This window comes from Amblyomma americanum, chromosome 10, assembly GCF_052857255.1.
Source record: "Amblyomma americanum isolate KBUSLIRL-KWMA chromosome 10, ASM5285725v1, whole genome shotgun sequence".
NCBI classification, from domain to species: domain Eukaryota; kingdom Metazoa; phylum Arthropoda; class Arachnida; order Ixodida; family Ixodidae; genus Amblyomma; species Amblyomma americanum.
In genome coordinates this window covers 31,897,151-31,920,820 of record NC_135506.1, presented here as the reverse complement: position 1 = coordinate 31,920,820, position 23,670 = coordinate 31,897,151, and the positions used below count along the sequence as shown (strand labels likewise).

The following is a 23,670-nucleotide window of genomic DNA, read 5'->3' as shown; positions in this document are numbered from 1 at the left end:
GAGAGCCGCCATGGTGGCTCAGTGGTTATGGCGCTCGGCTGCCGACCCGAAAGACGTGGGTTCGATCCCGGCCGCGGCGGTCGAATTTCTATGGAGGCGAAATTCTAGAGGTCGATGCGCTGTGCGATGTCAGTGCACATTAAAGAATCCCAGGTGGTCAAAATTTCTGGAGCCCTTCACTATGGCGTCCCTCATAACCTGAGTCACTTTGGAACGTAAAACCCCTATAAACTTCTTACTAGAGGAAAGAAGACCGTGGCACTCCGACTGAAGCCTTTCAAATACATATTATAGGCATGCTCGATGCTTCAAGCTGCCCAGTGCTGCGCTTATTTGTTCTTCTTTCCTTTCCCTACACCACGCAATTCTTTCAGTGCCTTCTTTCCACATCCACAGCCACCTTCTCCTCTGCACTTGTTTGCCATGCGTTTTGCCCATTGATCATTGAAAAGCTGGCTTCTCCTAATGTTTGCAAGACTGGTGGTGAAGGTGGCTTTAGCTACCTTCAAGAGCTCGGAGAAAAAAAAAAAAAAAGGCCTATATTCACACCACGGATGTGAATCTGCACAGGGGAAGGGGGAAAGGAGAAGGAAAAGGGCTATGAGGGTGACAATGTGGACAGAAGAGGGATACGGATACATATATACGGTATGTTAATAACCACATATAGGTATACCTTTCTTTTTTTTGCAAAAATGATAAATTCAAAATTGGGGGGGTAGGGGGAGGGGGGTGTCGACCTATATGCTGAGCCAACCTGTCTGTGGGGCCTAAAGTAGTTTCGGACGAGCCACGAATAGTACATGCCATGCACCCGCACTCAATCCAGCCTGGATGCATGGAGCTCCATGTCTCAAAAAGAAAGACCGTTAATTTGTGTCCGAATCGGTTCTGTTGGCGAAAATTCGAACTGTGCGCCATTTAATCCAAACTCATTTTTGCTGGTGGTCGCTTCTTTGGGCGAGCAGTAGGTAGTGTGAGAGCAAACTTCTTGTAACTCCCGGAGCGTGTGTCGCATCGGAATTCTGAGCTACACAACCATTACAGTTCGGTTTACCGCTTGCCAGGCTAGTCAGCCAGGCTGTATGCCAGTGTGGAAGGCAGGATGGTATGCCATTTCATTGCTTTAGATCCCCTATTTCCAACATACATTAAGATGCAACTTTTTTTGGCCTGCAAGAGCCTCGAGCTGGGGGAGTCGTCATATATTCAGAGTTGACTTTGATCTTCAATGTGCCAATATATGATACAAGCACGTCATGACAGGAATGGGCCTACTCACAACCACAAGTCGAGAACTGCACTGCATTTAAAACTTGGCAGCACCTGGATTGCCTGGATAGGTTTACAAGTCCAAGAGAGAAAGAACGTTACATTACAGAAGTAGGGTAGTGTAATGAGCATCCAATTGTTCCAAGAAAAAGTTTACTGCAGGCAAAGCGTCTCTGCACGTAGTGCCATTTAAATTACCTTGGGTTCGTAACGGAAAACAAAGTGGTAGTCCATGGAGGTAGGAATATCAGGAACATCAAACTCCAGATAAGAGTCTTGGTGGACTTGCATGAAGCCCAGTCCAGTCCATGATGATTCCCGCTCAGCGTAGGGCTCCCGTACCAGCACTTGGCAGTCCTGCAAAGCAAAATCTCCATTTGTTTTACCAAGCCCATCCTTAAGAAAAAGGATTTAACAACATCACAGTGATCTTAAATGTGTGTGATCTACCTAGCCACTACATTTTGGTATGTTAGTGAAATATGTCCTGGATGTCTCGTAGCATTAACATTGGCAGGAGGTGATCTTTGTGTTGCCGGGAAGTAGGTGGTACAGTTATTTCAGCTACAAAATTTGGTGTCCACAGCCTTTCATGGTGCATTTGGACGCAGTCATGTTGTATGAAAGCACTTAGCACTTTGCTTATATCAAATTTATAAAATAATAAAAGAAAGTACTCACGGGGCTGGCCTTGGCCAGTTCGGCCTCATGGACCATGAAGTCGAGGTTGCCAACAAAGAAGCCAGTCTCGGGCTGGTCGCAGCGACGACCTTGGACGCTAGGCCGGCATCGGCATTGGCCCGTAATCACGTCACAGCTGTTCTCATAGGCGCCACCGGGGTCGCAGTCACATGGCTTGCATCCATCATCGTCGTGGCTTAGTCCCCAGTGCTCACGCTGTCCAGGATGCGAGAAAACAAAAAAAAATGTTTTTTTTTTTTACTCACTGCAGGGTAGCAAGTAGAGTACCTCGCCACCTAAAAAGCAGCCAAACACTGCAAAGAATAGACATGAGGCTAAAATAGTCCTCATCTGGGACCACTAAAAAAAAAACAGCACTGGCTTCATGAGTTTGTAAAATTTTAAGAGAGCTTTGGTAAGTAGCAAGTAGAGTTCCTAAATGTGATCCTGACGTGAATGTACAAATGGTTCTTTGCAATCAATAGCGTCAAGCATGAGCGGGCACTTGCACTGCTTTTAAGCAGCAAATCCTGAATCGAGACAGATTATGCATGTTTCTGCATGCACTGTTTAGTTTTTCTCTTGACATATATTATTCAAAAGTCACTCCCAAATTTAGTGAAGAAATACCCAGAAAATTTGCAAATTTGTGCAAAAAGTTTGTTCCCTCTCATATTGCTCACAACTGTACTGTCTCTTTTGTGCCTTAAGCAGAAGAGATAGCTCAAGTAAATAGTTTGCTATCTGCTTAACCATCCACTAACTCCAGGAACTGAAGTACATCCAAGATGCCCACAGCAACTTAAAACCTGGCAGACGAAAGGGATGGAGCGAAACAGTGCACTGGGTGCAATTTAGCTCAGTTTTCCCAAATTCCCCTCTTCCAACTTTCATAATCCTATTTAATTTCATTTCCTCACATTTGCAACAACTAGTCCATACAGGACCCCACTGAAGCAAACACTGACTGCCAGCTTAGACTGAACTCCAAGAATTACTGTTGGACTTGAAAGAAATTTGGTCACAAGATGATAACTTGTGGCATGGTTCCAAGAGCAAAACCTGAAGCAACCGTCTACCCATCACTGCGTAACTGGAGTGTAATGGATGTCATTCCATGCAAGAACAGAGAATAACAACGTGCTTCTTTTATCTTGCTCACTTATGCAACACTGAGGTTTTGCATGGATTGCTTAGTCTGTGAAGAAATGAAAAATCACAATAAATGATATCGTGGTTACAACACTGTGCACCCCTTCAGTGAGTATCGAAGAGCCCTGAATATCGTTTTGCGCTCCATTTTATGCAACGTGATAACGTACAGTATTCATTTGAATAAACCTTCGCCCGGTTTAGTGAGCAAATCATGTAGCTATTACATTGCAAAACCAAATGCCGAAAAAATTCCTAGAGCAACATTAAGTATAAAAAAAAAAGGCAACTAAAATGCTCAAAGCTAGACAAGTGGACAAGAGCACCATAATCCAAGACCCACTTGCGTCGTAAGAGTCTACTTGTCTCTTAAGGGATAAGTTAGGCACATCAGCAAATATGAGCAGCTGAATTTGTCTCACCTGACACTGGTTGCAGTCACGGCCAATAACATTGCGCTTGCAGGTGCATTCACCCGTGTAGACATTACATCCGTTGTCCACTGTTCCGAGGTCATGGCAGCTGCATGCTGGATGTAAACACGCACTGTTTTGACTTTCAAGCATCAATACATGGTATAATTTTTAAGCATCAATACATGAACAAGCTGACCCTGTTTCTTACAGCGAGAGCTGTTAAGAACACGATTCCCGGTTTTGCGGCGTAGTTGGTGTAACATGGAGGAGAAAAGAGGAGCGGCATGGTTCACCGTGCTACAGATTTGTGCCGTCCTCTGTGCGGAATGGAGGGAACTAGTGCTTAGAGGGCGCAACAGTGCAATGGCACATTCACCACCGCTACCAGCTGTTGCTAAACGTCATGTCACACAGGCGTGACACGTACAAATCATCAGCTCTGGGCGTGTTTAATGTTAATGGTGGAAATGACCTTCTCTGCTGCCATGACAGCAAAAGTGAGGTCTGCTGTTTTTTCTTTGTAATTGTTTAGCATTTTTTTCTCCCAGCCCAGAGCAATGGCTTGATCATTAGAAAAGTTTGTTTTTACGATTAGACTGTTGCTTAACGTAGTCTATGCGAGCAGGCAGTTTTTACCATGGCCTAGGAACCCAGCATAGAAACACGAGACATGATGCACTTGACTGTCAGCTCAAAATATCCAAATTCAAATTCAGCATGGCTGCATCACCGAAGATCTAGAAAAGTCAAGCTTGCAAGAAAAGTGATTCTTACGCTCGCAGCCATCGGGGTTAGTTGCCTGGAAGTTGAAGAAGTTCTTTTTACAGCGATCGCAACGACGAGATTCTACATTCTTCTTGCAGTGGCAGCGACCAGCAATAAGCCCTGAAGCTGGATCATCCTGGGGGTCACAAACACCTTCGTCCAAGGAGCCACGGTCGTCACAGTCGCATGCTGGAAAAAAAAAAAAAAGTAAACGAAGAGAAGAGGTAAAAAATATTGAATGCCCAGCTGGAAAATGACACAGTTTCACTGCTCCTCAGTTGACTGCCTTTAAATTTCCATGACCTCGATCCCAGCGCCACTAAGGGTCCCAAGTTTACTGTGAAATGAGCAGGTGTACTTCTATGTAGTAAAGCTTTGCCTGCTATGCTTTTTAGAGAGTTTCAGTGCTGGTGTCTCTGACCAATGTCACCAAAAGAATCGGAAAAGTTTTACTAGAACACTCATGTACAAGCAACAATGCCATGGCTTAAAGGAACCAACAAGTGACCAAAACGTGTCACGAGATTACACTGGAAATTAAAAGACCATGCCTTGTAGTGTGAAGACAAAACACTAATATCAAAGAAACGAGGTTTTTCACAATTTTAATTTGGCATTGACAATAGCATAAAACAAGCTGAAGCGACCTCTTGCAGTCAAACCTTGCCATTAACAGTGTATCGAACCACATGACCACATCTCAGTAAAATATTACTCACATGTTGCTACGTGCACCATCGTATTTCTTTCTTGCAGAAGTGCTTATCATATTTTATTATAGTTTATTGATCTCTCCAGTGCACCCTTTGATGAAAAGCAATGCTCCCTTCAAATCACCAATGAACAGCTTTGAGCTTTTGTTGATTGATGGCACAACAGTGTTTTATATTTCTTGGTTGGTCCTATAAGACACTGTGCTGTACCTAATTTGGTTGTGAAAACTCATGAACATTACAATATTAAAATTATCTAATTACTGGCTGGCAACAAGGGTAAGTTTTTAGTTCATTATCTTTTTAGCATGCAGTCACTGTCACACTCGTTGATCATGGTCTCGAGCAAGCATAAAAACAAGTGCATCCACCGATTGAAAAGTTCCAGGTAACATTTTTCAACAGCGTTTCTAACAAAACCGCTGTGGAATCGAGCACCTCGCACACTGTTTTTTCTTACGCACCGAAAAAACAAACAAACTGGGTCCATAAAATTCAGCTGTCGGTCCCTATACAAAGTATACGCCCATGATTCCACACTTTCTTCTGGTTTGGTTTATGCTGTTTAAGGTCCCAAAGCGATTCAGGCTTTGAAGGGCGCTGTAATGAAGGGCTCTGGATAATTTCGACCACCTGTGGTTCTTCAACACGCACTGACATTGCTCAGCCCACGGGCCTCCAGCATTTCGCCTCCACTGAAATGCGACCACCGCGGCCGGGATCGAACCCGCATCTTTCGGGTCAGCAGATAAGCACTGAGCCACCGTGGCAGCTCCACACTTTCTTCTCGAGAACCTGTTCTGTTATAAAGAAGTCACATACTTCTGTAGTTATGAATGTCGGATCCATTGAACTACAACAACAACATCAGTAGCAGTTCTATAGAACATGCAATAGGAGTATCTAATAATCACGAAAACGCTGACAGAAAGGCTGCACTCACGCTGGCAGGCGTAAGGGTCGGTGATGTTGCGTCGAGAGTCCCTGAAGTAGAAAGGCACGCACTGCTCACAGTTGAGTCCCATTGTGTTGTCCTGGCAGTCATCGCAGACACCGCCACTCACGCGGCCTGAGCGCTCCCACACCGCCGCATCGAAGTGACACCTGCTGGCATGTCCGTTGCAGTTGCAGGCTGCAGAGACGGGATGAGGAAAAGGGAAAGGCAACTTAATGACTGCACACAACAATAAGGAGTAGATAGAGATGAGAGTGAAAACCCTCATTTCTTTTTAAATTGAGAGACAAATACAAATGGGTAAAATCAACTAGTACAGTTTGCCAATCATGAGCGGAACCCTTTTTCTACAAAAAAGAAGCTGGGGTTTTCAAGGAAAAGAAACAGGCTATGTGGCACACAAAAACAGGCCCACATAAGCATGCATTCAGTGGCTCATCATTGCCTTAATGGCAAAGACAAAGCGGTGCATGATGCATGCAGTGTGGTGGTGTGTGAATGTGTGCGCAGTTCGATTTAAAAAAGGCTTGGTTATTCCAAACGTGCAGTGTGAATCAAGGCCTGTCCACAAATTGCGTTGAATTTCAGATACCAGTAGAACACTAACAACGGCAATTGCCGAGGGTGTGAAGGTGCACCGCATGCTGCTTCTGAGACAAGGTACAATGATATATGCTCGTTTATGTGCATTAATTTGAACAGAAGTATCATATTGATGCAGATGAAGAGATAATGAAGTTGTACAATGAGACAAAAAATAATGCACTGGCTTTGTGATTCTGATAGAGTATATCTATGAATCAAGCAAAAAAAAAAAGTGGACAAAACAGATAGGCATTTCTTTCGTTTCACAGTTCTTTTTCTTTATTTATTTTTCAGCTTATTGCCACACCCACACACCAGCAATTAATGCAAAAAGATATACGACTTACAGGTAATTAATAAATAAACGACTGAAGTATTCGTCGACAAATATATAAGTAGCAATCGAGTGTGGTTCTGCTACTTTCTTTTCAAAATATTACTCCCCGGTGTAGAATACCTCACATGCCTTCTGCAAGAATAAAAATGTTCCTTTGGCTTTTGATGAGGGTCAAATGATAAATGCAGAAGACAGGCCTCGATTTGTTTCATGCCTAGCCAACCAATATATACAAGTTTTTTAGGAAAAAGTTTCATAGAAAACATGAAAAAAAAAATTGTGCTAGCACAATTCAGAACATTACACACAACACATTTCATCTGGGCTACTGGAACACGAGCATAATGAGTAGCGGCTAAGGCTGGCTTACGTTTGCACGGATTTGGGTCCCTCTCACTGGCCGGTCTCCACGGCTGGTCATTGTACATGTCCTCACAGCTTTCACAGTTGAGGCCCTTTGTGTTGTGGGTGCACTGGCACTTGCCGAACACCTGTCGTCACAAGTCACAGAACTTAGGTCAGCCCCCTCCTGCACATCTCCTAACTGTTTAGAAAGGTTAACCGTGATACAGCAGAGGTATGAGAGAGATTCTCCTTCTGACCTCCCAATAAAATCTTTCCAGAGAGGTTGTCACATGTAGAAGTGCAGTGCAAATGTGCCCTGGTCACATCAGTTCACATTCACCCCTTATATGGCCTACCCCGACCAAAAACCACATCCTCTGGGACCGTGTTCACAACTGAGCACAGGCCTCCCTTGCAGCCTGGCTTGCTCAGCCCACATAATGAATTAGTACGTATATCTCTTTTTCTCATCCAACACATGTAAGGCACACTAATGGCAGGAATGGTAAAGTTAGTATTACCAGACTGAACAGCTTGTTTGAAATAGCTTTTCCCCCATTCCCTCTCCTTCTCTTGAAAAAAACGTCGTTCACCACCGATTCTCTTATTTCTGGCTGAGCTTTCTAGCCCCAAACTTCGACTTGTGTGTTTAACCTACATGCCCCAAGATACAAGGTAGCCTCTATGCAGAAACGACAGTGTCGCCTCCCCGTTGCCGAGTTCTCTGCATTTCCCTGCACCAGCTGGGAAAACCGGTGCTGGGACTAAGTTGTGTTTTTACTCTCGGGCATAAACTGAAGAGTGCCACACAAGCAAATACATGGCCACACAAGCAAATACAGAAGCACTTGCCTCGTGCTAAGAAAACTGGGCAACAGATGAAACAAGGCAAAGAGAACGATACAGGTCTTTAAACCAGCTGCTGTCACTACCATTACTTTAACATTGTACATTGCATTGTGTGTCCTTAGGCCCAATCTAGTTTCACTGGATCTAGGGCAATAATTATGTAGATTTTGTAACGATGTTTAATCGGTGATGTTATGACAATCCTTTAACAATGAGACTGCCTTTCAGGCTTTTTTCATCAGTGCAGGCACTATAAGGTTGCCCGGTCAAGTGTAAAAGATCTTTGCATTTAAAACACAACGCATTCATGGCAGCTGCATATATCAGCCAAGACTAAAATGGTCTACAGTACTCCTGGATCTGAATGGAGCTACAAGAAATTGCAGTCTACATTCAGGGCTAACTGGGACACAATGTCAATAACATGCCACAGTACCGTGGGAAAGTATCCTGCGTGGCTATTGCTGTGAAAACTAGAGGAGGAAAACGTCATACCACAAAACAGCACATACCATTTCGGCCGGTGACTGTGTATAAGACTCGCCTTCCTCTGGTATACATCGGCTGGCATGGCCATAGCAGGAGCACGAGCCTCGAACAACCATGTCATATACGGCATAGTAGTACTTCTGCTTGATTTCACGTCGCGAGTCCAGCAGGTTGTCGCCAAGAGTGTGCAGGCGAGTGAAGTTGATTCGCAGGTTGGTCATCTTGAGCAAGTTTTGCACATCTGGGCTGTGCGGGTTGCCGATAACGATGTTTGGCGGAAGCGCACGGAAGATGACCTCTCCGTTGGTCGAGGGCTCAACACCCGAGTACTGGGACTCGCATGTCACGTCGGTGATGTTTCGCCGTGACCCAATCGGCACACCAGGGAAGGCGTCGGCACAGTCGTACGCAAAGTATTGGTACACCTGCAAATCAGATTGGACACATTGACCATGTATTTAATTTGCTTTCATCACATCTTTTTAGAGCGATAGCTCTAGTCAATGCAGAAGCGAGTTTGAGTCAGTATGTAGATTTGCCACTGAAGTGACCTCCGGACTTGGTGATTTCATAGCAACAGCCTTAAATCAGATAAGGGAGCATACTTTGACTATGGCGAATGTGATGGTGTCCCTCAAATTTGGCCCCAGTCAATACCGACATTGGCCCACTCCACCCCCCAAATTTGGCTCACCTCCACCTCCGAGATTTGACCTTCTCAAATTTGGACCAAAACCAATATCCAGGCTAATTTGAATGTGCCCAATACGATGATGACCACCAAATTTGACCCAGTCCACTCCCAAAATTTGACCCACCTCAACCCCGAAATTTGACTTTCTCGGATGCAACAAGTTAAGCCAAGAGATAAGACACAGAAAAATCGTAGTAGATGCAAAAAAAGCTATCGCTCTAGCATTCAGTGTAACAGAGTTAAACCACAGCCGTTTTTTTTTAATTCCTTTACTGAAGCCTCAAGATTGGTTGGTTGGTTTAATGGGGTTTAACGTCCCAAAGCAACTCAGGCTATGAGAGACGCCGTAGTGGAGGGCTCCGGAAATTTCGACCACCTGGGGTTCTTTAACGTGCACTGACATCGCACAGTACACGGGCCTCTAGAATTTCGCCTCCATCGAAATTCTGCCGCCGCGGCCGGGATCGAACCCGCGTCTTTCGGGTCACTGAAGTCTCAAGAGTCAGACTGTTACCTAGAAAAAGAAATACACACATTCATAGCACGAAGAAAAAATCAGCATTACAGTGAGCTTTCTATATATTAAGAAAAAGGTGGCAGAAGCAACGAGGCATCTAAATTTGAGGACGAATGTCAGGAAGCTTAGTAAAATAAAATTGCATGAGTTACCTGAGTACAACAAGAATTGAAAAATAACTGAAGAAAAAAAACATCTTCCCCTTGAAGGAGGACATTGCTGAGCAGAGAAAATGAGCATTAAGCACAAATTTCTGAAAAAGATATTTTAGAACCTTTAGAAACTTGCTTTGACCGGAAAAACTGCTAAATTTTGCATTCAACATGAGGACACTAAGGGTTTTAAAACAGCACAAGCAGAACAGATGCAGGTATTATTCTCTATATAAACAACATAAATTATGCTTTATTAAAATAAAAAAAAGAGTAAACAGAACAGCTAACTATATTAATAGACAGTAAAGGTCTCCAGAGTGCAAGCAGAGGTTCAAGCCTTACTGCTGCCTGAATAGGTAGCAGTCCTGGTAGCCTTACTGCTACCACCAGGAAAAAGCTCTTCTAGGCGCAGCAGTAACAGTGCTCCATAATTGCAGTAAATTGCTACATGTCTCGGAGCAAGGATATATACTCACTTCCGCCAACTGGTGCCAGCAATAGCAGACATTCACCCAACACCACAAAAAAAAAGGGAACGGATGGAGGCTCCATACAGTGGTACACAATAGAAATTCTCCATGCAGTGGCTTGCTAAGGCAGTGATAGTGGAACGGATCACTGGGTCGACTGTAAAGAGTCTACATGCCTTTAAAATAAATAATGACATTGTTATTTATAACCATCATGACAAAGGGCCTACAAAAGATGCGTCCACTCCATGAGGAAAATTGTCTTTCCAGGCAAGCAGCTTAAAATATTTGTGACGCCATCGCACCAGGTTTGCATAGGTCAGCACACTCCCTCATGAGTGCACTCATTTTGCTTCGCTCACACACATATCTGTGAGTGTGAATGAGTGGTCATGGGTGCATATTGAGAGGGTATGAGTGGACATGAATGTGAGGGACTAGGAAGAGCATAAAAATATTCATGAGTGCCTTTGGGTGAGTCACCTTTTATGGTGCCCAGTATGAACACCTTGAGTGGAATTACCCCTCTTGGAGAGTTTTGCTGTGTGCTTATGATGTTTCCTGGCTCACAGTGTTTGACTGATCTGCTCACCTTCCAGGTGCGTCCATTGTCGTGTGACCGCTCAATAAGCATGGCGGCCGGTCGAAATGTCCTAAAGGTGATGATGAGATGAGTGAAGTGGAATTCTGCTTCCAAGTCAAGTCGAATTGACACCGCTTCCACCCCGTTCTCCGACTGCCACCATGCCTTGCGCTTTTTGCCAATCCTGAAGTGAAAAAGAAATTCCGCATTCAGCCTTCACAGTTCATGTACAACTGTTTTTTCAAGTAATCGAATGCTACTGAAAGAATAAAGACACCAAATCGATGCTCAGAAAAACACAGCACTTCCAATCAAAATTTGCAAATGCATACTGCTAGTTGGTGCAACTACCTGTTGCCTTGCTACAGTAGTATGAAGACAACATAGGCACATTAACAACATCGACATGGTAGCAATTGCAGCTGTAACCGCTGTGCATGTGAAGCAAGAGCATTTCATACAAACAGAAATTTACACAGTTTGCACTTGCGCACAAAGATTGCTGAAAGCAGCACATCACCGCTAACTTTGAGTCCTATCTTGGTGACGTGGTGTTCACAACTGATATCTTAAAGGCAGTAACTGTGCCGATTTATCATTAGACAAAGAAAGATGTTTAACACATCATTACTTCCAAAAGTTGCACAAGTTTACTCGTTTCCCATATCCCTGTATGTACGTAGCAAAAAAAAAACCTACGCAGAATTAGTCTTAAGAACACAACACGGTATGTTCCGTTCACAAGGCGAGAGTACGTGTGCTCACCTAGAGACAATATTCTCAATGCCATGGTGTTCCTTCCCTTTTCTTGTCGAGTCACATCGGAAACACTTGGTCCTCTCTTTCAAGTGGCTAACAATACAGTAGGTCTCAACGCCGCGCAAGCCACATGTGGATGTTGCCGACAATCTGTTCTCTCGACCAATAAGAAGGTTGCCTGTTGCTGGGTAGCAGCTTGACTCTTCACAGGCGTGCGGCTGGGAGCCTTGTGCCAGCACTGCAGTCAAGATATCGGACAGACAGGTCACAACCCACATAATGACGCATATTCACGGTTAGTCACAGACGCACCTGCACCCCCTTCGGCCTCGTTTACACTAACTCATTGCTTTCTGGCACTGTGCTGCATGGTACAGTTTATTTCGATCACCATCATCATCATCAGTACAGCTGCGCCCATTGCAGGCAACAGCCTCTCCCGTCCATCCCCCACTGATCCAGTCCTACACCAGCTGTGGCCACCTTATCCCTCAAAATGAACTTGTAATAACAACCTTAACTGCCCAACTAACTCCCTTCCTGCCTTGGCTATGTTTACGTTCCCTTGGAATCCACTCACATCAGCCTAAATGACTGTCAGTTATCTTTTCTCCACAATGTGTGTTCCGCCCATGCCTATTTCCTCTTGTTGATTTCAGCTAGGATATCTATAACTCATGATTGTTCTCTTACCCTACTCTGCATTGCTAGATCTCCTCCAGTCTTGTAACATTGCTGCTGTCATTCCCTTTCCATAGCTTGCTGTGTTGCCCAAAACTTATTGTTTCAAGCCCTCCTTAGTTTGTTTAGCTATTTTGACAAAGAATGCGCTTTTTCTTTTCTTTTTTTTTTAGAGTGCCCACATAAACATACTGGGGCACTGATAATGCATGCAGGAATAAGTGCTTTCTCTTCACAAAGCATCGGTTTTTCTGCATTAAACCTTTACGAGAAAGTGACGTCTACAGGTGCATTTTGTACAATACCAAGCTTTTGTCACATTACCTGCCTGCTTTTGTAAAAAATAAGCGATTCACTGATCTGGCATCAAAGGTGACATAAAGCTGAAAAGGTAGAATCTTACATGATAACAAGCAAAGCACCCTCTACAGCTAGGACCAAGAGACTGCAACTGCTTTTTTTTTTTTGCTTCTATATTTCATCACGCATTTCACCCTCTTAGCACAGAAGGCACTATGGCCTTTCCTGACATAAGAGTTCTGAGGAGTTCAATAAAATTTTTTAAATGAACTGAAAAATTCAAGAGCCCTGTTTGTAGTCCCTATAATCCAAGCCACAATTTCCAATTCGGTACAAGTTAGGAATTCAATGCAGGCTGTTATGTATGAATGGTGTCTGGCCTTTTTTGTACTATGTCACACATACCTGAGCTCCAGCTTAGCTCAGTACGAACACACAATGGAAATTTTCCGATATGGCAAGTAATCATACTGCAATCTGTCAGCATGCTATCAATTCAGTTTGAAGTGCTGTTAATTGGAAACAAATAAATAAAATAAATAAGAAAAATAATAATTTTAATTTCAATGATAATAGGCCTGCCTCAGCATAAAATTTAAGGACAAAGTGTACTTTTAAACCTAGTATCACTTTTTAGCCTCTATAGCAATACGAACATTTATAAAGTTGGTATGGCATTAAGCCTGGCCTCAATCATGGATACTAAATTGAATTCCTTTCCTTGTTTTCAATTGTGTGCAGATACGAGGATTTTCTGGAGCACGACAATGAACGATACACAAGCGACAAGAAAAGCACAGTCACATACCAGAGCACGTGCTACAATATTCATTTCTTTCAAATACTATCAAAGCATGGTGACTTCCTGTGCCTCAACAGCAAAGGTCATGCGATTATGCCAGGTCATGGCACTGTTTTATAAACATGATCACATTTGCTTTGCAAGTAGATCTTCTATTAAAACTAATTTTACAAGGATTTTGCAGTTTAACAACATATGGAGTAGTGTGTTAGTTAACATGTTCTTCATGTAACTACGGGTTAAACCTTCCACCCAGTTAGTGAAATCCCAACTTCTCAAAGGTTTTATTTTACCAGTCAGTGGATGTCTCTCCTCTTCAAGGATATCCACACCTTCAGTCACAATGTGCGTCTCTGTAGGTCGGGGTCGAACATATGGCGGTTCAGTTTGACTGTCAAAGCCTCCGTACGTACCACTGGCACGACTAGATCCGTATGACACCGAACTGCCACTTGTTATGTTCTCTCTACCATATGACCAGCGTGACTGCCCTGCACCGTAATAAATGGTTCCATTTATGCGTCGTGTGTAGGTCGTTCTCGTATAGGTTGTGTCTCCACCATGCTCTTTCCTGAGATCATCACGGCCACCATATCGCCGCTGCGTGTCCTCGGACCAGCGGGTAGGTTCTCCCTGAGAAATGCTGGTATTGCGCCAGGCTGTCACACGATGCCTTTGACCAGCTGAGCTTCCATCATATTCACCTCGGCTGGGTGGTCCAATGACAGTGGGCTCAAAGCGCGTTCGCGATCCAACGTCCACACGCCGAGTTGTGTTCCCATGCTCTCCAAAACGTGCCGTGTAGCCTCCGTGCCAGCTCAACCGTCTTTCCTCCTGCCCTCGAATCGTCGTGTCCTCAGCACTTGTCACCCTGTGTGATGCCCACCTTCTCGACTCGTCACGATCGCTCTCTCTACCATAGCCTGCTCCTTCAACTCGATGTTGGCCGCTTGCTCCCCAGTGTTCGCGGCGTGCAGCTTCTGAAGACGTTACTGTACGGTCGGTGGTCCCGGGATGTCTACCTGCTGTAATTGAGTGGTACTGCTGCCGGACGTAAGTGGGCCCACGCTTTTCTTCTTCTGGCATGTCAGTGGTCGTTGCCTCGCTCGTTGACCAACTTGATCTTTCAGTGGATGTGTGGGTCGACCACGTATGTCTGCTGGCAGAGGAACGGTCCACGGACGACCGGTGATGCGTATAGATGGGACGGTCAGGTCTTTCGGTACTGTAGCGACTAGACCATCGGTGCTGAGAGGAGGACCTGTCATATGACCCCTGCCTACCTTCATACACCGAAGTGCTACTGCCATGTTCTGGTTGCTCAGTGGTTGATGACCAGCGCGACCCACTGGCTGAATAGTCTCTGGAGCCATGACGCCTTGACTGCAGTGATGTGCTTATGTCATCTTCAGTGCCGCCATGGCTTGACCATCGGTGCCGTGCCGATGTTGACTCATAGCGCCTGAGGTATGTGGACCTGCTGCCAGCATCTCTGTCGTCTGGTTTCTCAGTGCTCGTTCTGGTGGTGGACCACCGGTCAAAGTGTGTTGAGCCCTGGCGACCAGCCAACCGCTCATCATCTGTAGCTTGCCTTGTGCCTGAATCTGTTCTGCTAAGATGTCCCCTGGCACCCGACGCAGACACAGAGTATATCCGCCGGGTGTAGTTTGTAGCCTGGCGATCGGAATCCTCTTCTTCAGATTCTTCGGGTGTCTGTCGGTACCGATGTGCGGTGAAATTGTGCGAGCCCGGTTTCTCTTCCTCAAACACCCTCTGCACTTCAACCTCAGAGGTGTGCCTAGCTCCACCACCCGTGCCTGCTTCAGCATGGTGCTGCCTTGAAGGGCGTGCCCAATCTAGTACGTCCTCCACAACTCTTTGCTGCTGAACGCTGTCATCATCGTCCGATTCTGTCGCAGCAGGAGCAGAATTTTGAAGATTAACAAGACTTCAAATGCAGCTGTATTAATGTTAAGGGTCAGAGGTCAGCCATGATGAACTTGCCTTGAGTGCGCCGGTGAGACAAGTGATCGCAAGCCGCGTGTCAAGCTCCCTACACCAGAAGCCTGTTGTCGATGAAATGGGTTACAGTGCTGTGTGCAGTGGTGCAGATGAGGTCAGTAGCTGATGTGTGAATGTATCAAGAAAGTCAGGAGCAAAGTTTTCCCAGCACCACATGAAAGAATAGGGGAACTCATACAGAAATATTACCCCGAAGCCACAGCCGAGTATCTCGGCAAAAGTGAGCCAAAGCATTTGTCACCAAGAGAATAGCACGAAAGGAGCAAAAGACGACGTATATGTCATACGAGGCCTGCATACCACAGTAAAGCTTATAGTACTTCGTAGACATCTTTGAACCAGCCCCGTAATAAATGACCAACTGAAATTTCCTGAAGCACAACTGGGACTAACTGGAAACCAAGCGGAAACAGGTAGATTCCAATCGGTATTTTGTGACTGGGAGATCAGAGAGCTAAGCACAATGCCATTAAAACTGCTGCGAGCACAGCTATGACGTGATACTGCATAACATTCCAGGTCAGGCAAGTTCATGTCAGTGATAATCTTGTAGTATTATAGTGAAAATTACATAAATGTTTAGGCACTTCTGGAACTTCAGTGGCATGTGCATTTTACAGCTACAAAAGCAAAAATTGCACTAAACTGAGCTACTCGGCTTAGCTCTGAGCAACATTTGCTAGCATAGCAAAAAACACCTAAGTCGGAGCTTACTGAGGTATGCAGAATCCGTTCTCCGGCAAGGTGACTTCACTGAAGTATTAAGCCAATGCCAGAGAGATATATATTGTTACTGAACACGAAGCATGTATGGCCCATCACCTCATGTTGAGCACGCATCAAGTGGCTGAGCATTTATGTGAAGCACCCACCACACGGCTAAGCCCATAATATAGAAATGTGTTATGCGTAGAGCATGCTTTGCAATGGTTACTTGCAATGATAACACCACAATATAAGCTAACTGCAAGCACTGAGATATTCAAGCTAAACTAGCTGCAAACATTTTGCAATAGCTCAAAGTCACAACTGAAACCATTTTTGACAAAATTTAAGCATTACATGCAGAATGAGAAGGCAAGAACCTTCAGACTACCAGTTTTTGCCTATTTGCTGTCTTTTTTTACAATATTTGTGGTTTCATGGGTTTACCTTTCTTAAACTCCAGATTGCGTGACATTTTTTGCTTGTCAAGAACAAATAGAAACTTTAAAAGTGCCTTCTCCTACCTGTGTTCTCTCGAGAGTAATGTGAGTGGCGGTTTTCAGGCCTCGTTCTCTCTGAAAAAAAAAAAAGAAAGACAACAATGAGCGGTTAGTAACATCGACGGGATGTTCTTAAGTGCTACTACCGCCATAAATATACAAGAGCACAATGCACATTTTCAGACATGTTCTTGCTGCTTTTAAGCTTTTATAGAATGCGCCTGTTGAGTATCAGCAGCTTAATATGTCTTGCGAACAACATGATTGTCAATTTCTTGAAAGGCTCGTCATTATCTCCCCATGAAAGTTAGGCAAGTGTGCTTAATATGAAAAAATCTCACTTTTACAACGTGCAAAAGCAACAGCAATACAACCCCCCCTTCTCATCTTTTATTAGCCTATGAAAAAGCATCCATGTCAAAGACAACATGGGACACGTACACCTACATGCATGATCACATATCACCCATTCTTAAAAATGGCCGCTCCAATCCACTCAAAATAATATTACCATTAGCTTATCAGTATTAGTGAATATGAGTTTTCATCTACAGCACACTATTATGACAGTGGCGCCATCTACTCTGGAATAAGATCCCCATGTGACTAATGTAGAAAGCTCTGGTCGCCCCTGTTGCATCTAATTTTGAAGATACATGCTCAGGACAAGAACGATACAATCTTTCAACCTTATAGAGGCTAAAATGAACTAGCCCCGCGACTTGAAACACGTCAAGGTCATGGTTGCACGTAACTCCCAACTGTCGCTTTTGCAACATGCCCACGTGTCTACGTAAAAGCCTGCACTCAGATAAAATGAAGTGTAGAGTAAAAGATCTAAAGAAAAGAGTGCGTTGTCAGCTCCCTGGGGAGCTGACAACGCCACAGACTCTCTACGTAGTGCAGCAGCGACGAAACCCTAAACTATCGCGATTAAAGTGCGCTGGTGTGGCAGGATAAAAAAATGAAAGAAAGGCAGCGAAAGAAAGAAGTGTCTGACGATTCGCTGTCAGCACGGAACGAGACTGGGTCAAGTTACAGCCCAGAAAGGGCGCCGCAGATGTGTGCTAACTGGGGGAGACGTTTGAGAAAGACGTGACATCCATCAGCAATACTCGTGACCTCGTTCAGCTAAAAGACCACAAATACTTTTTTTAACTACATCCCAGAAAAATACGCTCAATGATGAGTGACAGAGTCTCTAACCGAGAGACATACTAACTAAAACAAGTCATCTTTTTCTTATTTCTGTTTGAATGTTCTTAATGTTCGCGTTGTTAGTTGCTCACAAGTTGCGAGTTCAATCGTCTTTTCTTTTCACTTGACAATCTGTGTCTAAGCCACTTGACTATGCCTTTTTTAATTAACCCATTAACAAAAATTAACACGCTAACAGAGGCTGCCGTTATGAATTCAGTCAGTGTCACACAGTCGAGGTCTGACTCGAAGAGGAGGAGATCTCCAAGTTCTTAGCCTTGAACTTCCTTAACAATTTAAATTCCATCTCGTGCCTTTGAAACTTTTCGTTCAACTTTTTTAGGCCAGTTTTCCAATATGAAGCAATGCAAACAAAGAGACGATGATGCAAAAAGGGAGGGAATTTCGCTAGGCTGCTTATGCCAGCTAGCCTGGTACGTGCTGCGCACAACGCATTCGTCATCCACGAGGAAGGGGGAAGCGCGACCTAGATGGTGCCCTTGCCGCTATCAATTCGCTTCCAGAAGTGCCCCACTTCCTCACAGGAAGCATCATTTGATCCAATTAGAGGCTTCATTAGAAGGCGCTGTCACGACGCTCCCTCCCCCAGCCGTGACAGCGCCTCTCAAATGGAAGAGGGTTACGCGAGAAGGCCACGATGGTGGTCTGGGAAAAGCGGAAGGTTGACGCAAGCTGAAACAAGCGGCGCTCTCTCCATTGTGAGCGATATGCATGCGTTGTTCTACCGTATTCTCGCTACAGCCCACAGCTGGGTTATCGTTTTCCTAGTACGTAAAGTCTATGACCTCGATAAGCTTGTTTGGTGGAGAGCGTGCCACTGTGTGGAAAGCATATGAACCCTGTATTGTTTTGCTTGCACGTATACGACTTTGATGAACTGGAGTTACGACATGACTCATTTCATACTAAAGAGAATAGATTGCTTTGTTGCTGAGCAATTCAGGTTGCTTTCCTTATTTTGCATTGGAATGAAAACTCAATGAAAAATGCTCTAATAGTATTCAAAAAGCCAGCGTTAAAACTTACTTCAGTTTCTGTTTTTACTGTTGAGGAGAGATGTACGCTACTGTGCATTAGAAGGAAACAGGAGTCAGGGTCAAGCTTCTTAGAAAGGTATATTTTCAAACAATGTGGCATTTGCAAGGCAGTGATATAATCCCTTTGGAATTAGCAGTTTCAATTTATTACCGAATTTCAATACAATGAAGTTGAAAGGTTTAAGACAAAAGCTACGTATGAAACAAACCTCAGTTTGTAAACGGCAACACATGCACAACCCATTGCTTTTGCACCTTCAAAAATTTTAGTAACTGATATTATAATACATTAAACGTCATTTTTGAAGACAGCATTTTTTTTTTCACCAATGTGACTTTCTAAGAGGTTCTCAGTAACTTTAACAAAGAATGCTCACGTGCATGGATTTGGCAAAACTGCACCTTTGCAGATGTCACAAATGCTCCTGTTTATACCTAATAAAGAACACACAAGCACTTGATATTTTTTTTTTTTACTAAACATTACGGTTTTGGTACCAACACTCTCGAATGATTCAGCTATAGATGCTAAGAACACTACTTTTATTTACCAACAGGTGCATTATATAGTCGGTAGCTGTCTAATGCATACTATATCTCTGATCCTGTGTAGTGTATAAAATAGCTGTGTACTACAAAAACTGCATCATGCTAAAATATGAAACGATTGGAAGATGAACAAAGAGAGCATAAAACTGTTTGCGAGGTTGCAATGTTGGTCAATGATCTCATGCATTTGCGACTTAGCCACACGAAATCATTCAAGGCCTTAGGAAATGTACGTTTCACATTCCACAGGAACTTAAATGAAAAAAGGAGCTAACTCATTTTTCTACATCTAGTATAATGAAACCTCTGCCTTGCTTCAAAGTACAAAGTAATTCACTTAGCTAACTCAGTTTTATACATCTAGTATAGCGAAACCTCTGCCTTGCTTCAAAGTACAAAGTAATTCACTTTGTTTTTAATAACCACACATTTTACATTATATCAGTGGGCAATAGTAATTCAACAGATATTTCCTTTTAAAGACACTTAAGCTATACTAATGGATCAGTATTTTCATGGCATTTACCAATGCCAATCACAGTTCGCTGTGAACAGCAGGGAAGTAAAAAAAGTAAAACTAGTATCTCTCAGACATTTTGAACCTGAAATTGTTTCATACCATCAGCGCACAGGCCTGAGCTGACAGAACAAATCCTCAACGAGCGACAAGGTCTGCCAAGATGCATGGACACCTACCTGCATATGATGCGGTGATCAGCAATGAGGCGATGGAGATAAGCTGTATGTACTGCCTTGATGACGCCGTCAACCAAGACAGCTTGTGGGATGACATTCTGCGTCACTGTTCCTGCAGAAGTAGGTGAATTAAGTCTGGTTGCAACGGGGGCTTGCCGGCTGTGCGCTTCGCCGTTTTTTCGCAGTGGCTTCACAGAGTCCTCACAGAGTGGGTCTCCATTCTACTGCAGAAGCCTGGCGGCAGCAGGGACGTGTGAAAAATGATGACCGAGTGCAGAGGCAGCTCGTCGGCAGAGCGAGTGACAAAATGAGAGACGAGGCGGCTCGGGCGCAGGCTAACGCCGTGAACGAAGCAACTCTCAAGGCTGTTCAGTTTTTACCCACAGGGGTTGGGTTACCCGCGAGCGTAATGGATACGCGCACGCCGCTGAATTGCGAAACAAACGCACAGAAAAAAAAGGCAGGCTCCTGGTAAGGAGGTTTTGAAGGGAGAGGAAGGCGCGACGGAAGCGCCGGTGAGCGCTTCAGCCGAACGTGATAACGCCGTCATAATCTGCCGAAGGAGTCATTGCCACTACGACGTCGCCATCGCACCAGTCTACAGTGGCGATGTCTTGAAATTATATAAGATCTCTCAAGAGTCTCGGGGATACATTCCGCACGCGGCAATCGCGTAACTGCGATGAGTAAGGGACCGCTCTGCTTCCACAGCGTAAGATAACGCGATTCCGGCGATATCTGAAGTCGGGGCCTTCGGTGTACTACACTGAGGGCGCAAAGCGGCGAGGATGCCGCGTCGGCTTTTTTATCTCGTATACGTCTACAAGAACGAAGCCGTACTCCGCCTGATTCTAGCAAAGTTGAAGACCGGGTCATGACGTCTCCCTGCATGCAGTAGTGGCAAGCCGAATGGAGTGAAAAACTTCCATCGTTGCCACGGGGTTGTGAAACGTATACGTACTGTACACTGCCGCGATGTGGTTTCAGATGTACTAGATGTGGTTTCAGATGTACTATGGAATCAAACTCCGACGTCCATTCCAGCTTGCGCGAAATTGGCCAGATCGGATATGATAATCACTCGCAAAGTTGTTGGGCGTCGGGCGATGCAAGTTTTCGACGTTCCCACGACAATTAGGCGTGATAGATATAGTCAACGATTGCTGCTGACAGCTTGACGCTATGCCCGCGGAAAGCTCAAATCATCTTCAATTTCTCCCCTATGTGGTATATAAACGCGTAGGATATCGAACCCGCGACCTCGACACGGAGCCTAACAGTCCGGCAACCTTTGGCTCATTCTCGAGACATGAAAGCGGGGTGACGCTGGCGGAGCATAACTTGATTTTAGCGCCACACGGTAAATTCGCCACGCCCGAATTTTGCACACGTGCTGATCGAGTTTGCTAATTTGCGTGGCAGCTGAAGTTTCGCACTATAAATCACAGCTCACCGAGTGCAGGAAAAAGGCGCGACAGTTGCCTTTTCGCTCGTTTCTCGGGAGGGGCCCTTGCGTCCGCGGCCTCATGCAGTCGGTTAGGCGAGCCGGTCGCCGCCGTTATCAGCTGGTCGCTCCGCGCGATACGTCTCCCATTCACAGCCTGCACCACCAGCCACGACGTCGCCGACCGGACGTGCCGAAATCGGAACGGACTGCGAGCACGGCGCGGACGCGCCCATTCCGTGGGGGCGAACTCTCCATATATAGGAGACGAAAGTTGGCCAGTTGGAGACGAGTGGGAGTACCGGGGATGGCTCGGTTCTAGCTGCGCTCCCCTCTTTTCTGTTTCTTCGCACCGGTTCTCCCCTATGTGGGTCTGTTTTGTGCTCTTTCTTCTTTCTCGCTTCCTTCGCGGCCTCCCTGTTCCTGCACCCGCGCGGATCGTGGTTTGCTCATCGCGCTTGAGCAACACGGTCAAAGTGCGCGTATAACCATAACCGTCCATGGACTGAGAGCAATTCGCTGCGGTTGTAATTCGCTCTAAGCTCGTTAAGGAAAGGCCGTGCACTAAGAAGATCGTAGTTCGGTCTCACCGAAATTAATGCCCGCCTCCCCCTGCATGAAGCGACTGGACGCAGTTGCGTTATGCACCTGTGATTCGGATGACGTTTGATCGCGCGCCGAAGGCGAAGCTTGCGTTCGGCGATGCACACTGAGCAAAATCAGGCCAGAAGACGTTCCTTTCATTCCTTTCCTTTCTTCGGCAAATAAGCGGCACTCGCAATATTTGTATATTCGATATCGATGCATACAGCGACGTTCTCACTACGCCGATCCGCGCGCGCGGCTGATAAGTTTTCAGAGGAGCAACGGATGAAGTTGAGCATGCTCCCGCTGTTTCTCCCGCGTTAAAACAGCATGTATCCGGCGCAATCACGCATATCTGCAGTCGCGCGGCGCTGCAGTTCGCCAGCGCGGTGTGTTGACAGGTTCAAAGAGCCCACTGCTGCCGCCGTACGCTTTTTGAGGATTCTGGTTGGGGGAAGGAAAGAGAGGGAGAGAGAAAAACGTTTGCACTCACCGCAGAAAGCAGCATTTGGGAGGAACAAAAGGTGGTCCGCGCGCGGCACGCCAGGCGAAAGAACTCTTTTTTTCCTGTTCGCCGAGCGGCTCACTTTCTCGTCCCGGGCGACCGATCGCGCGATGTGGTAGCAGGTCCGAAGAGTTCGGCCGGCGTGTACGGTTGTGAAGTTGTGACTTGTTGCGTCTATGACGGGAGGAGCACGTCAGCAGCAGCGGCGACCGCGGCGAGGGGTTTGAGACAACAAAACCCAAAACAAAAAAGCAGCAGCCGTAGGATGAAGAGAGAGAGGAGAGAGCAGGGGGTGGCGCGAGTTTCGAGGAGTTTGTCGTCGCGGTGTTGGAGGGGAGGGGGGTTACGGCGGCTGCTGTCGGGGCGAGTGCCGTTAGGCGCCGTGTGGTCTGAGATGGGCCGGCGCCGTTCCTCTCCCCCTCCTTTTGTACGCGCCGCTGTCGAGCCTTGTGTGCGGTTGCCCTTTCGCGGCCCCCAACCCCCACGTTCAGCCGCCCACGCCCGAACCGCGATCTGCAGCTTCGCGAGAAAACCCCTCTCCCATGCGCTCCCTCCGTCTCTCCACGAGTTCCTCTCACCCGGAGATTTCCCTTTTCGCCTGCTGCATCAGCCCTGCCCGCTTTCTGCGAGCTGTGACCGTGGGCTTCTGTCAGCTAAGTTCATTGTTATGCTTTCAGGAGCAATGCGAACACAGCCGCTTTTCAATGTTGTTCGAACGCTTCACTTCCCCATTATGCTTTGTTATACATGCATTGTTGAGTTTGCGTACTGACGTCACAAAACACGGCGCGTTCGCGCTGGGAGGGGCCTTTGTGCTTACATTTAAACAGGAAGCTTGCTCGTGTTAGACCGTAAAGTCAGGTTAGGACAGCACATTGCGAAGTTAATG

General features: G+C 45.6%; 1 protein-coding gene across 4 annotated transcripts in view; it reads right to left on the bottom strand.

Annotated features, from left to right (window-relative positions):
• The window catches only part of LanB1 (laminin subunit beta-1), a 52,907-nt gene extending 29,612 nt beyond the window's left edge, over positions 1-23,295 (bottom strand). Inside the window, exons 1-13 of one of the 4 annotated variants that reach the window (XM_077640053.1) lie at positions 22,770-22,908; positions 20,248-20,359; positions 16,772-16,822; positions 13,814-15,430; positions 11,744-11,975; positions 10,988-11,162; positions 8,583-8,984; positions 7,247-7,367; positions 5,943-6,131; positions 4,296-4,475; positions 3,528-3,634; positions 1,954-2,169; positions 1,471-1,629 (exon numbers count right to left, since the gene is read on the bottom strand). In XM_077640053.1, coding sequence (XP_077496179.1) covers positions 1,471-1,629; positions 1,954-2,169; positions 3,528-3,634; positions 4,296-4,475; positions 5,943-6,131; positions 7,247-7,367; positions 8,583-8,984; positions 10,988-11,162; positions 11,744-11,975; positions 13,814-15,430; positions 16,772-16,822; positions 20,248-20,344 — 3,546 coding nt within the window. In that variant the 5' untranslated portion in view covers positions 20,345-20,359; positions 22,770-22,908. Of the gene's footprint in view, positions 1-1,470; positions 1,630-1,953; positions 2,170-3,527; positions 3,635-4,295; positions 4,476-5,942; positions 6,132-7,246; positions 7,368-8,582; positions 8,985-10,987; positions 11,163-11,743; positions 11,976-13,813; positions 15,431-16,771; positions 16,823-20,247; positions 20,360-21,700; positions 22,056-22,769 lie in introns of those variants that run through there. The other 3 variants (XM_077640054.1, XM_077640055.1, XM_077640056.1) reach the window with 3 other exon arrangements.
• Positions 23,296-23,670: the final 375 nt, after the last annotated feature.